Source organism: Corella eumyota, chromosome 1 (assembly GCF_963082875.1).
Source record: "Corella eumyota chromosome 1, kaCorEumy4.1, whole genome shotgun sequence".
NCBI classification, from domain to species: Eukaryota; Metazoa; Chordata; class Ascidiacea; order Phlebobranchia; family Corellidae; genus Corella; species Corella eumyota.
This window is the reverse complement of record NC_137490.1, coordinates 14657274-14671891: the sequence shown is the minus strand read 5'-3', so window position 1 is coordinate 14671891 and position 14618 is coordinate 14657274. Positions and strand designations below refer to the sequence as shown.

General features: G+C 28.5%; 2 protein-coding genes and 1 long non-coding RNA gene across 4 annotated transcripts; 1 reads left to right on the top strand and 2 right to left on the bottom strand.

The window, feature by feature from the left end:
• Nucleotide 1: 1 nt before the first annotated feature.
• On the bottom strand, nucleotides 2–4316 carry LOC145750734 (apoptosis-inducing factor 3-like). Its single transcript, XM_082566820.1, has 7 exons — nucleotides 3573–4316; nucleotides 3299–3486; nucleotides 2787–3019; nucleotides 2349–2480; nucleotides 1371–1561; nucleotides 808–971; nucleotides 2–689 (listed from the first exon to the last, which is right to left on the bottom strand). Exons 1-7 carry the CDS (start codon nucleotides 4310–4312, stop codon nucleotides 499–501), a joined length of 1839 nt encoding a protein of 612 aa, XP_082422946.1. The 5' UTR covers nucleotides 4313–4316; the 3' UTR covers nucleotides 2–498.
• Nucleotides 4317–4607: 291 nt separating this feature from the next.
• LOC145763377 (uncharacterized) lies at nucleotides 4608–9737 on the bottom strand. Of its 2 annotated transcripts, none has more exons than XR_014288415.1 (9): nucleotides 9592–9737; nucleotides 8973–9095; nucleotides 8616–8705; nucleotides 8116–8407; nucleotides 7850–7960; nucleotides 6247–6322; nucleotides 5746–5868; nucleotides 5335–5392; nucleotides 4608–5005 (listed from the first exon to the last, which is right to left on the bottom strand). It is a non-coding gene; the product is annotated as an uncharacterized LOC145763377 (long non-coding RNA). The 2 variants fall into 2 exon arrangements; XR_014288416.1 differs by having other exon boundaries at nucleotides 8116–8185.
• Nucleotides 9738–12662: 2925 nt separating this feature from the next.
• Nucleotides 12663–14539, top strand: LOC145763942 (neuronal acetylcholine receptor subunit alpha-3-like). The gene is made up of 8 exons (XM_082575500.1): nucleotides 12663–12814; nucleotides 12890–13025; nucleotides 13085–13218; nucleotides 13282–13486; nucleotides 13551–13754; nucleotides 13832–13915; nucleotides 14028–14180; nucleotides 14354–14539. The coding sequence occupies exons 1-8, from the start codon at nucleotides 12678–12680 to the stop codon at nucleotides 14537–14539; spliced, it is 1239 nt and encodes a 412-aa protein (XP_082431626.1). The 5' UTR covers nucleotides 12663–12677.
• Nucleotides 14540–14618: the final 79 nt, after the last annotated feature.

Below are 14618 nucleotides of genomic sequence, written 5' to 3'. Positions count from 1 at the left end.
ATAAAAAAAGGCTTTTAACTTAAATAATTAAATGTATTTTAATTTATTTTTAACTAAATCTCTATTATTCACAAAAAAATCACAAGCCGAATTTCAACATATTGCAATAATTGTTTAAACATTATTAAACAACTTATTAAAATCGGTAGTAATCTTGCGAAGGTAGTTAATGATAAAGTTTTAAATTGATTAGTTGTTTAAATACTACTTCTCCTTAAACACGCTGAAGACATTGCAACTGCACAAATTTAAGTATTTAAATGTTTAAATTACTTTTATATAGACATATAACATCACGGGAAACAATAAAGCAACAATCTGAAACTTCACAAAAATTTAAATAATTGATAAATCATCAGTACAAAAAAAATAATAACAAAAGCATTGTTTCTTCAATATACAAATAACATAATCTGAAATTACATAAAAAATAGGTGTTCAAGTTTGGAACTATAATTACAAAACAAAAATCAGAACTCTAATACTTGCCACTTCAACTTATTCCTCTTTTACATCACATTTTTTCACAACTTCTCCCGATTTTAGTCTCTGTGCGAAGTCGGCGGCTGTAGGATCCATGTTCATGGTTGCTAAGGCAACAACTTTTTCGCCCGCAGTGTAGTAGGCACAGAATTTTCCGGCAGACACATCGCCAATGGTAACAATATCATCATAACCAACGCCATAACCTAAACAATATGTCATCAAAATTTTAAATATCTTCGTACCATCTTAGGGTTTATATAGAAAACTACTACGAAACAAACACAGAAAGCAATAACATGTTAAGGTTACATATTAACTGACCTGTATATCTAAGGCTCTTTCCATATTGCTGTGTCCAAAAGAAGGGAATGGAATCAACTGTGAGTAATTCATCTGAACTTACCACCATGTTAGTACCAACTGCTGTGCCATGATAATGTGCCATCTGCCAATGTTGAATATTAGAAGGCTGATAATCACGTAAACTATAAAAATTAAAGTTAACATCCAGAGTCAATGTAGAAGTAAATAATAAATACAACCTATCATTAAATATTGATACACCATTAATATTGAATCACAAGAAGTTTGCAGTTTAAAAATCTAAACAGTGCATTTAACAGTGTAAAAATTATGGACGTTAAAAAACTAATTTGGTGGATTTTTTATTTAAAATTACACAAAAAGATTAATTCATTGAGTCATATCACATTAACAATAACAATAACAAGAATTTAATTAACTATCTTTTGAACTGTTTGTGTATACAATCATATGCAAATTTAAAATAGGATTTTTTTATTTTATAGACATTTATATTAGTCTAAAAACTTGACTAGACAATTTTTACCAATAAAAACTTTAAAAAATTAAAATAAATTTACCGTTGTGGATACATGGCAATATCACCAGCAACGTAAATGTTTTCAAATACTTCACCAGATTCGCTTCCAGATTTTTTAACCCTCATGTGGCGATCAACATTTACAAAACCATGGCTGGTCATCGAAAATCCGCTGTCTTTTAAAAATTCGGTAGAAGGGATAACACCAACGCCAGCAATAACAATATCAGCCTAGCAAAAAGTTTAATAAAAAAATTAAAACAATTAAAAACGTAAAGTTTTTAATTAAAAAAGTAAAGTTTTTAGCAATTTAATTTAAATAGTAGTTTTTTTATATTGTTTAGTTGCACAATTTTAAACATTGTTTTTGTATACTTTACTAAGGAATCTATCTGTATTAGCAGGTTCTGAGAACTGCCCAAATTTAAAAAAAGTACATCACGATTGAATGTTTATTTTTACACAGTTTTATGCTTTAGTAAGTGCCCTAAAGGTAAAGTCCGTTGTTTAAAATAATAATTTAATTACTTGGACCCAGATACAAATTTTAAATTCAAATATTGGTTTTAATTTATAAAATGATGGTTTTATAGAAATAGCCAAAAGTTCTGCAATTAGAAATAACTTTTAAGTTGTCATGAAAATAACATCAGTCACTAATACACAGGAAATTGTGTCATTTCAATATTAAAAGTAATTAAGCTTATCCTTCCTAAAACATATTATATATAACAAATATTTTCAAAGCCTAATTAAAACAGTTTAACAAATGCAGACTATTTTACTATGAAATACAATTAAGCGTTAGCGGCTTGATTTCCTAGAAATAATAAACCAAACAAAAATTAAAATTGCAACTTCTATAGCTCTAAACACAGATATTATCTAAACAATTTGTTTATTTAGGTCGAAAATATATTTGCCCAGACCATTTATAAATCAGGTTACTAAACAATGATATACACATTTCCACCTAATCAGTGTTAATATTGATATAGTGTAACACAAAATCACTTACTTCTAATATAGAGCCATCTTTTAACACAGCTCTTTGCAAAACACCGTTATCTCCTTGTAGTTCTACCATCGATGCATTCATGAAAAACTTCACACCCTTTGTTTCATGCAATCCTTGCAAGTATCGTCCAACCTATTTTTAACATTTAAGTTTATAAAAAAAAAAGAAAACTCTAAACATGATACTGTTACGATGGAACTGAATTAGTTATTATTTATCTTTGTTTAAAAATTTACTAACAATACCAAAGTTTTAGTAAATTACAAGTTATATTCTAAGCATTAAATAAAAATTAATAAAAAGGGAAAGAGTAAAGTTTTTGTATAGGCCTATTGAATTTGTATGAACTTACTTAAAATTATTATAATTTTATTAACAATAAAAAATAAAATAACTGTAATATTTTATATCCTGTTTCAACAAAGAAATATTATTTACCTCTAATCCCAAAATTCTTTCAAATGGGACACTAAAAAACTCGCACACGCTAACTTCGCTTGCTTTTGATACCAATGATGAAGCCACTTCCATTCCGATAAAACTAGCACCACAAACAACAACTTTGCTTTCTTTTGCAATGTTAAGTATAGCGTTGGCATCTTCTGGTGTACGAAGCACAAATACGTTCTTCAAGTCCCACCCAGGGATTGGTAATGTCCTAGGATGTCCACCTTTTTTTGAATAATATGTTAAGTTGGGTTATGTATGTTAAATAATGAACATAAAACAACGTTAATTACAATTTACAGAGTTCTTCTTTCGGTATATATCTCTCTGTTAATTCATATATGGTAAGCATTTTTCATGCAAATGGTACTCAACTTAAGGTCATTTTAAGATTCCTAACTTTTACCTTAAAAAATCAACTCGAAAACTTCGTGTATTCACATGACTATTAAAATTTTTTTATATTACAAAAAAATACACAAAACATATTAAAAAACCCCCACCTGTTGCAATCATGAGTTTGTCGTAATTCATTTCATCACCATCTGCAAAAGATACAACCTGATTGGTAGTGTTAATTCCTGTTGCTACTTTATTCAGGATGATGTTAATGTTGACTGCTTCATAAAATTCTCGTGGCCGCAAATAAATTGCCTCAGCCTTAACATCCATTGCCTTGCTTAGCTTAGTCCTATATGAACAAGAAATAATATTACAACTTTTTGAAATACATAAACAAAGTAAAATCATTAAATTTATATATACTAATTTACAAACCTGTCATAGGGTAGATGATTTTCTGCCGTTGCAATTGTAATTCTTCCCATAAAAGATTTCTGCCTTAATGTTTCAGCGCAGGTAACAGATGCTGGTCCACCTCCTATGATAAGAATATGTGGTCCAGTTTCATCCTGTGTTTGTACCATTGGTTTGTACCGCTTGTAGCTCGCCAACGATGACTTTGTAGCACGAATCATCACTTTATCTCCCTCTTCAATCCTGATTTCATGTTTAGGGACACAATCCAATCCTGGGTAATCTTCAATGTCACCAGTTTTAACATTAAAACAAGCCCCGTGCCATGGACATCGTACCATTCCATTTCTTAAAGCTCCTTTGACCAATGGTGCACCATAATGTGTGCATTTGTGACCAATTGCACTGTATTCTCCTTGTGATCGAACCAGTAATGCTTTACCACTGCCAACGACAATTTCTCTCATTTCTCCATCTTTCATTTCATTTACTTTACAGGCATAGGCCTCGACAATTTCATCTTTGGGATCTTTTGTTGCATTTCCGCCCATATTTCTAGCAATATATTTTATATAGAAACTTGAAAGCTCTAAACGTTTGCAATAATTTACTTGGTTTTGGTTAAATAAATGAAAACAGGTTTTAGAAATCTTTGCACTGTGATTATGTCTAAACGCGGTTCGTTCCAATTTCCGTTGGTTAAAAATAAACAATTGGCTGACAGTGGCAGATCGGGCTTGTTTGACGTAAGTTAGTTGCATGGATTTTTTCTCTCTAAACCACTTGTCTGGTTGGGAGAAAAAATATGGTTACGTTTGCACGTGCAAAATAGAAAAAAATGGCTGGTAATTCTGACTTACTAAAAAAATGGCCGAATTTTTCAGATTTTTCAGTATAGTTTATTGTTTTTTATAATAAAAGTACTCTTTAGAATTTATTAAACAATAGTAAAAACTCGAATTGATTGAGCAATATATTTGTTAAGGACAAATTTTCTTCTAACAACAAAAAACAATACAATCACAAAAAAAGTTTTAAGTCAATTAAATGCTCATATTAAACACTTGGTAATAAATTAACTAGAGTTAAATTGTTACTTATTTTCTACACATAGTACCACATTTCTCAAATACTGTAAACATATGTTAAGTTTTTACAATGACATAATCGAATATATTGAATATATCAGTTCTCGAAACAAAAGTGATCAGATTTATTAAAAAAATTGCTAAATTTTGATTTCGCAGCACCATCTTGTTAACAACAACTGAGGTACAGCAATGAACAATCCTGAAGTGGATCTTTTAGCACCATTATTTGAGTTGGACAGATAAAATATCACTACACTCTTGGTTGAACTGGTCCACAAAATTCTGGTAAAAGACAATCACCATCGATAAAACCTCCATGATAAACTATGTTTTTATCGAGGTCATAACGCACATATAGATAAACTAGAAACAAAGGAAAATTTATAAAGTTTGACTTTCGGTATTGTGAAATTTTAAGATTTGTTAGTATTGTTTGGTAAATGTTTTAATTTATGCAATGTTTTTTATTTAATTCTATTTTATGAGTTAAAATATTAAAACAATTTAGATTTATGATTGTGTTAAAAAGAAGTAATATATAAATTTTAAAATCAAATTGTTCACTATTAAAAAAAACAGTTTTGTGCACTATTAAAAATAGTTTTTTAAATTTTTTTGCTGTTTAAGTTTTTATTAATTTTTTTGCTGTTTAGCTTTATAAATTATGTTGTCTAATAACTAACAACACTCACCATTGTTTCCAATATGTAAAAATGTAAAGAAACAGTTGGAAGACATTTCCACTTCAGCCTGATAAACAAAAAAATTATTAAAAGATTTTTAACTAACAAAACTGATCACCAAAATTAAAAAAATGCAATAACATGGAAGTACTGGGAATTGAACTCTGGACCACATGTGAAGATTCACACCACCTTTACATTACCCCTACAGCAATATGGCCATCTGTGACTTATAATTTTAGTGTATAAAATTTTTTTTCAAAAAAATCTAAATACTTCACAGAGGAGTGATCAAAAGTATGTGATTAATTTAACATTAACTCACTGTGAAGCACAACGTATAAAAACACTTTATATTTTTTTAATTTACCACATTATTTGCACACTCACTGTGATAAAAAAATCTTGTGTTTGACTTACCATTACTTGAGTTAACGCAGGAGAAAGATGTTTGCTTGTCAAAATGTTGAGAATTTACGGATGACTTGTGCCAAAAATGACGTTTTTTACGTGATCCACCAAAAGTTACGGATTTCGATGATACTAAATAATAACGATATAGAAATGTTTGAATTAAATTAAAATACTGTTAGTTTTCATAGAAACAGTAAGGCGTGTTAAATAAGATAGAAACGTGGTGAACACAAAGTCACGTGTTTTTTTTTCGCGCCATAAAACAAAAGCGCGGGAGCGGAAAATGATAAAAACGTAAATTAGAAAACACCAGTTTAACAACACGAAATATAATCAAATTTAAATTTTAAAAATAAAATAAAGATTTAAAATCAAAAAAAGAAAATAAAACAAATTATTTCAACAGAAAAAGTAACAGAAAACGATTCAAAATCAAAGAAACGTTAAAAGATTAAAAAATGGAGGAAATAAAATAAAAAATTGTAATATTTAAATGTTTATACTTACCTTAATTACATGCTTTATTAATTCTTACTTCTTTGTTTGTTCGTTACACAAACGTGATATCCTTTTTTACGTCAATCTGTAAAACAAAAAATTAATTCACAAATCTAGCAAATTATGCCTGTGCATTTAAATTACGCAGAAATAATAATATTCACATAAAAATTGATTGCTTTTAATGATAAAAAAGGGTATTATGCGATAAAGTTGGATTGCGAAATGCGCTGCAAAAAATAACATGCCGCAAGATGTCCCAAGTGAGCATTTTCGTGAGCTACATGAAAAATTACATTTGTTGAACCTAAGCGTAAACCTTAACTTTGGAAGTAATTGGGGTTAATTAGGAAATATTAAAACTAAGCCCGTCACGGTAAAACAATCTGTTTAAAAAATTATTAACTACTCTTAACACTATTTGGCTTTAAATATTTAAATTGACCAAATTAAATGTATATATTTGAAAACTTTTTTCGCAATTTTTGCAATTAAAACGTGTTTTTGTTACCAATCAACAAATTTACACTCATGTTTTACAAATTTGTTAACGTTTAACAAAAGTTTTTTAAATATTGGTGTTGTATTACATCAAAGCGGCGTTCTTGACGTTCTTACGAAAATGTTTTAAAGACGAACTTATCAAATTTCACTTTTACACCGCATATAAAGTTTCCCATATATTCTTTACAATGTTGTCGAACAAGTTATACTTGTTTATCATAAAATAACATTTGATTACACGTTCGTTTGAAAGTTAAACCTAGATGTTTAACATATTATAGGGGTTTAGTGTGGGATTATATGGGTTTTGTGTGGAGAAAAACGATACAACGCGGAATAATAAATCTAATAATCAATGGGATTACCGAGATATCTTTACCGTAAACAATATTATTTAACATTTTCTACCAATCCTATTCTACACCAATTCGTCTCTAAAAATTCAATTAAAAAAAGGTAAATTTTAATAACGTCCAATGAGAGATTTTCAAAGAATGTCAAAGTTTATGAAAATTTGAATAAGCCTACTAAAATGGTTTACCGTAAAACTAAAATCAGTCAACGAAATCGGGTGGATTAAGCTAAAAACGATTTTAAGGCTAAATGTACTTAAATGCATGTAGAAGCCCTGAGGTTATTTTTGTTTGTTTTTCTCTTAGCATTAGCTTGTTTGTGTATGTACCATTAAAATTTTATAACTATTTAAAACTTAGTTATCAAATTTTAATAGTTTGCGCAAATCTAAAAGTAACATACCCAATTATATTTCCTTTTTTGTTTGTTTATAAGTTTGTGTTTTTTTTAGAAATTTTGATATTTGCACTTATTCTAGATATAACACAATAAAAATGTGTTTTCAATATTTTTTGATTTTTAAAACTAAAATTAAAATTGTTTGGTTTTAAAATATAAAATTAATTACAAAGATTTAAAAACACTTTATTAGCTAGTTATTATACTGATTTACTAAAGTACTCAGCAGCATATATTTTAATAGCGGGCATTTGCTCTTTTAATTTACGAGTTATAAGTAATTTATCTAGTTGGTTAGTTGTGAAAAATTGTATATACTTAAAGACAATTAATTAAGTTTTTTTTTTAAATTTACCTTATAATAAACAGAACCTTAATCGAGAAAACTGCAAAATCTATATAATGTTTCATAGTTCTTTTTTTTTCGTTACTTCTCTTTCAGTAAATTGTTTTTGAAAAATGCACTCTAAATAAGTAATACAAAAAATGGCGAAATAAATTATTTAAAAATATTTAACTTAAAATAAGAAGTAAGTATTTTTTTTCCTTTTCTTTGCATCTTACTTAAATAAAAAGAATAAAAGTTAAAAACGTTGAAAATAAAATAATATATATATATACCTAATTTATTTTGGCATCCATTTTGTTTATTTGTTATTCATGATAAAAACTCGTAATTCAGCTGGCAAACCTTTAAAAAATATTCATTAAAGACTTATAAAAACTTAATTTTAATTTAAAGTTAAGTTTTTAGAAACTTGTTTAGTTCCGAAAAATAAAATAAAATGCCAGGGTACCACAAACATTGTGCTTTTTTAATTTGTTTTTAAAAATAGCAAAAAAACTAAGTTAAACTTATTTAAGGGGTATTTTATTCTTCGTTGAAAGGTAAACAGTCCTTAAGTCTGTAAACCTAAAAATATTTAAAATCGTTTAACATAAACTTACACGCTCAAAAGGTAAAAATATTTAATTAGACTGAATGTTTTGTATTAGATTCAAATACAAAACAAGATAATTTAAACTTAGTTTACACCTCGTTTGTCTGTAAATTTAGTTTAAGCGTTTTACAAACATATAAGCGTTATTCAACATAAACTTTAAATAGTTGTTTTACTTACAGTCGCAAGTAAATGTTTGCTATTACCACAAGTGACAACTCAATTGGGTCTTCTAAATTGTGCGATTTTCCCAAGTGATTCGAATAGCACCTATAAATAAATAAGAAACTTAATATGTCGGGGAATTGTTAGAGAATCGGCATTGAAATTAAAAACTATTTTTAGCCCGTTTAATTTGAAAGAAAAAATTTAGTGAATGGGATTCTTTTTACAAGAAATCAATTAAAAAAATACTTTCAAGCAAAAACTACTGAATTCAACTATTCGAAAACAGATCATTAAGAAATTTATTTATAATTAAATTTAAAAACCTATAATACTTAACAATTGTATTATAACTTTTAATTGTATACGTACTTGCAATGTCTGTGCGAAATTGCAATGTCTGTGCGAGATTGCAATGTCCGTGCAAGATTAAGTGCTCTACACTTGAACTGCAAGTTTAGTTTTTCGTCATTGTTTTGTAAATATTGTTGCACGCTAAAAAAATCACAAAAACTAATTAAAAAGATGACTGCAAATAAATTTAAATAACTTCATAGAAAAAAATGTTAATGCTTTGTTTATGTGCAAGACAAATATTTGTAAAAAAATAAAATTTTAAAAGGTTTTGGTATTACCTATAAATACCCGTAAAACCTGGACAGAAAATATTTTGAAATCAATGACCACAATTTAAAAACAATTCTAAGTGCTTAAATGTCAATGCCACGCTGTGTTAAGTTGTACGATACCCTTATTATTTGTGGTTGGTTTTTATACAAATGTGACAGTGTAACATAAATACTTTAAACACGTAAAATAATTTGTATTTAAATGCATGAATATCTATACAAGTTAGTTAAAAACTTTTTCTATAAAATAAATATAAAATTTTATACAAATTAATTATATAATTCACAAGTCAGCAAGTATGCTTTTGAAATATATATTAGTTTCATTGAATTTAAATGAAGTAATAACAACAAAAACTTACCATCTAAACAATGAGCTTTATTGTTTTTATTTTTCTAACATTTGTTACAATCAGCAAAATCAGGTCACCCAAAACCATTCTGCAGCTACACATATGCAAAACTTATTTATAACACTGGTTAACATAATCTACATCCAACGCTTGTTTAAAACCCTAAAAATTTAACAAAAAACAATTAATTTAACAAAAAATTAAACCAAAAATGTGTGATAACAAAATTTTTATTGTGAAAAAGTGTTATAAATAAAAGCGCCGCCTACTGCCTGTACTGCACGCCATTTCAATATCGCTTGAGCTTGGTGAATTTGGTTTAGCAGCCATGTCAACAGGGCATAAACGAATATTCAGAAAATGTACGATATAAAAAAAACATTTTCTTATATACCTTATGGCACACAGTTAATACAATTTTATTTTTATTTTAAGCAATAGCAGTATAAGTTTTAAACTGCCTAACAAGCAACTGCAACTTCTATTCAAGCGAATTTTTTCTATTCAAGCAAACAGAGCTAGAGGCCAAATAGATCAAAAACATGTAGTGTGCACATAGCGCTATCAAGTGAAAAGGAAAGTTTACAAGCAGCAAACACGAAATTGCTCTATTTTTATACGAGGCACTGCATTTCATTTTTTCTTGTCCATTTGTTTTAAAACTATTGCCCTTAAAAGTAATGGATTTTAAAGCCCAATTCTTTAATATTATACAAGCCTGTGTTGTTGTTAGAATTTCTTGTTTGCCCGTCAACAAATAACTAAATGCCATTGTAATATCTGCGCATTCTTCTTCAAGTCTTGCATCCAAACACTCGATGTGATCGTGGTGTAAAAAAGAAGCAGTTTTGTTTTTGTTGTGCTTAGTTTTATTCTTGACCTTTGTAAAATGTGATGTTTCGTTAAAAATAGTTTTTGTTTTGTTAATATTTAGATGAGGTTGAACACGTTCTTTTTTCGAAACGTTAAATATGTTTCCATAATCAGTTATATTATGTACAAAGTTATGGCTAAAAGTATTTTGATTTTCAGGCGTAATATTTTTATGCCAAACAATGCAACTGCAACCAGTATTTTGTTTTGTCGGAAATACGGAATTGGAATTGTTTAAAGTTAGGATAAAACTATTTTTAAAAAGTTTTGTCTTGACAATTTTCTGAAAATGGTTAAACTGTGATTTTCTTGGGGAGGGTTTTTGCTTAATTTCCGTAGATTGGCATTTAGGATTTACATCTTTGATTTCTTGGCCTTTAGATATTAACATTTTGCGGGTAACAGTTCGTATCGCCTTCTGTTCTGCTTGACGTTGAACCATTGCTAAATTTATATGCTTGTTATAAATGCAGCGGTCGTGATATACAATGGCCGGAACCGCTGTTCTTTCATTTGCAAAATAGGCTAAAAACGTACCAAAAAATGCCCCAAGAAAGGTCATAACAAACTGTTTAATAAGCATTATGTTAAATAAAAGCTTAATACTCTTAATGTTTTTCAACTAAATAAAAAAGTAATAAATTACATTAACAAAAATTCACATTCGTTAAACTATGCCAAGATTGGCAACGTAAACAAACAAATAATGCTTTTTGACACTTTATTATAAATTTAACTAAAATTTAACAGATTTGAAATCGAATTTTCAGTTATTTTAATGTGGTATCATTCCTATAGCTCCAATCATCATTTCTATAGCCGTAAAAGAAAACAAAAATATAAGTAAAACAATAATTAAAGTCTGAAAAAGTAATTTTCCAACTGTTTCTGTTACAGTGTATGCTGTTTTAAGTTTTTCCTTAAAATTTTCCAAAAATCTCTTCCAAATCGGCATTTCAGACATCTTGGTAATTTTAGTTTTTTTTATTGTTTTTGTAGTTTTTCGGTTTTTTATTTGTCTTTTTGCTTGTAATCTTAAAACTTGCTAAGGTTTGTAATGGAGTTGTCCATTATTTGTTAAATTAGGCTTAAGTTGTTTTTGCAAATTAACTTTACAAACTTACATTTCTTTATTAAAATTAAAGAACTCTATTCATTAGAAAAAACATAGTTTTTAGTGTATTATTAAAGTAGTGATATAAAATTTGTTTACATAACACTTAGCCTAAAACTATTCTGTATTAAAAAATTAATATTAATTCTATATTATCACCTGCTGTACAAAAAATTTTTATTTTTTTTTGCTTGCTATTCAAGCCTTCAATGCACGAACAAATTATAAAACAATTTTACGCAGACTATGACATCACAAAATCACATACTTTTAATAAAAAGATTGGATTTATCCTCAATATCTTTAAAAATTATGTAAATTTTTATGTAACAAATAAAATTCAAATTAAGTGTTTCATTAACGTGTTTTAACTTTGTAAATTATATCACACTTGCTATATCAAAATTGACTAATGCAATGGCACTAAATCGATAGAAAGCTCACAAAAGCCATCGCTTAATTACTTTTTGTTTTTAACGCCTTTGAATCAAAATCGATACAGAAATGTGAGATGATTATTTTATTTATAGAAGTATTCACAGTAAGAAAAAACAAAATTTAAAGTTAATAGGTTTAAAAAATATCTTCAGAGCTAAATAAGAGAAAATGTGCAGGATTTTAAATTTTATCGAAGCAATTTTTCTAACTAGTTTGCTCGGTTTTTCAGGTGATTAGCATAAAATTAACCCTTATTAAGTTTAAAAGAAAAAAAAATGTCACAACAAGTTGTTTTATCATTTAAACTTTAAACACTTTTAACCATTGTTATAAAAATTTAGGTTGTTTTTCATCGAAACACGAAGAAGACTTATACACAAAGTTGTTGAGTAATTATACAAACTGGATTCGACCGGTGGCAAACAGCAATGAAAGCGTAGTTGTTGAATTTGAACTATTTGTTTCACAGCTTGTTAAAGTGGTAGTTAAATTTAATATAATTATTATTAAATGTTCTATGTATTACAAACAAATATACGTGGCCATTTAAAGAGTTAGTTTTAGGCTGCTTTTAATTGCATTGCGCGAGCTCTTAATTTTACTGTAACATAAGTTGTTGTTACAAAAAATTTTAAATTTAATTATACTATAGGACGAAATTAATCAGATAATGATGACCAATCTTTGGCTAAAACAAGATTGGAACGACCACAAGTTAAAGTGGAAACCAAGTGACTATGGTGGAGTTGAGCAAATGCGAATACCCTCAGAAAATATTTGGAAACCTGATATCGTGCTTTACAACACGTACAAAATAAGTCACAATAAAGAGTAAATTTATACTAGCAAAAAGCATTGCAAGTTAAACTTATTGTTATACAGAGCCGTGGGACGATTCAAAGTGGATCATGATACTAAAGCTATTGTTTCGTATGATGGTAATGTGTCATGGATGCCACCCGCCATTTTTAGAAGTTCGTGTAGCATAGATGTTACTTATTTTCCATTTGACACCCAGGTAAGCAAACCTTTTATATTGAACTATACAAAGAATTTCGACTTAATACTTTTTAATAGAATTGTACAATGAAATTTGGTTCGTGGACATACGATAAGGCACGTGTTAATCTTGTCTTTCCTGGCAACGAAGCAAACATGAAAGAGTATTGGGAAAGTGGCGAATGGGAAGTACTAGATGTACTTGGTTATAGGTAAAAAGCTGTTTTTAATTTTAAACGTTACAAAAAAGTTAAAAAATAATATTTTATATTCAGGCACGAAAGAAAGTACAACTGCTGCCCAGAGATTTATCCAGACATAACTTATTCATTTCACATTCGTCGACTTCCCTTATTTTACACAGTCAATCTGATAATCCCATGTCTTCTCATCTCGTTTTTATCTTTACTTGTGTTTTATCTTCCATCTGATTGTGGTGAAAAAATAACGTTGTGCATATCAGTCCTTCTATCCTTGACGGTATACATATATTTGATTTTATTAAATAAGATTCGAAACTGTATTAAAGTATAACATTTCTAAGGTTTTCTTGTTGGTCATCACCGAAATTATTCCGTCGACGTCACTAGTTATTCCGTTGATCGGCCAATATCTTCTATTTACGATGATTTTCGTTACGTTGTCAATCATTATTACTGTGTTGGTTCTTAATGTTCACTACAGGTCGGAAAATACGCATGTAATGCCAAACTGGGTACAACGCGTTTTTTTGGAAATACTACCAAAGGTTTGATATCATATAAACGTATAACAATAACACTTTTGGACAATTACCAAAATAATTTAAATATAAAAACTTATTAGGTTATGTTAATGAAAAGACCCAGGTTTAAAGAAAATGAGATACCAACAGAGGAAAGTAGAGTTTCTGACAAAAAAGATTTACATGTAACATGGGGGCAAGATGTTAATAAAGCGAAAACAAAGGTCGTATTATAAAAACTTATGCTTTTGTTTTTTCTTAGAGAATATTTTAACACGATATATAAAACTTCTTCAGAAATGCAAACATTTAAAAGCAAACAACGAAACAAAAAGAAAACTGAAAGAATCTGAATCTGATTACCAAAAACTTCCATTGGACATAAAAAAGGCTATTGAAGGGGTGACGTATATTGCAAAAACTTTAAAAGCAGAGGACGAAGCCAGCGCAGTAAGATTTATTTTAACTTAGTTTAAACTTATTCTGTTTATGACCAAGATTGGTTTAGGCATGAAGTTATAAAACAAAACGTTAGATAAAGATTTTGCTTTGTCATTCGTCATTTTACCTAAGCACAAACGCTAATTAATTAAACAACGTTGTTTTAATTTTCGATAAATTAGATCGAAAACGATTGGAAATATGTCGGTATGGTCATCGATCGCATATTCCTGTGGGTATTTATACTGGTATGCATATTTGGAACAGCTGGCTTATTTCTCCAGCCTTCAATGGACGTGAGCCAAGCAGCAATTGTCGAAGAGCTTGTCCCGGAGAACCACGAAAATGTAGTAGACGTTTTAGAGTAAGAAGATGCGTTTTCAAAACGTGTATTTCTCACAAATTGTTGTATTTTTGTTAAGTGTATTGTGTTAATTTTAAGTTTTT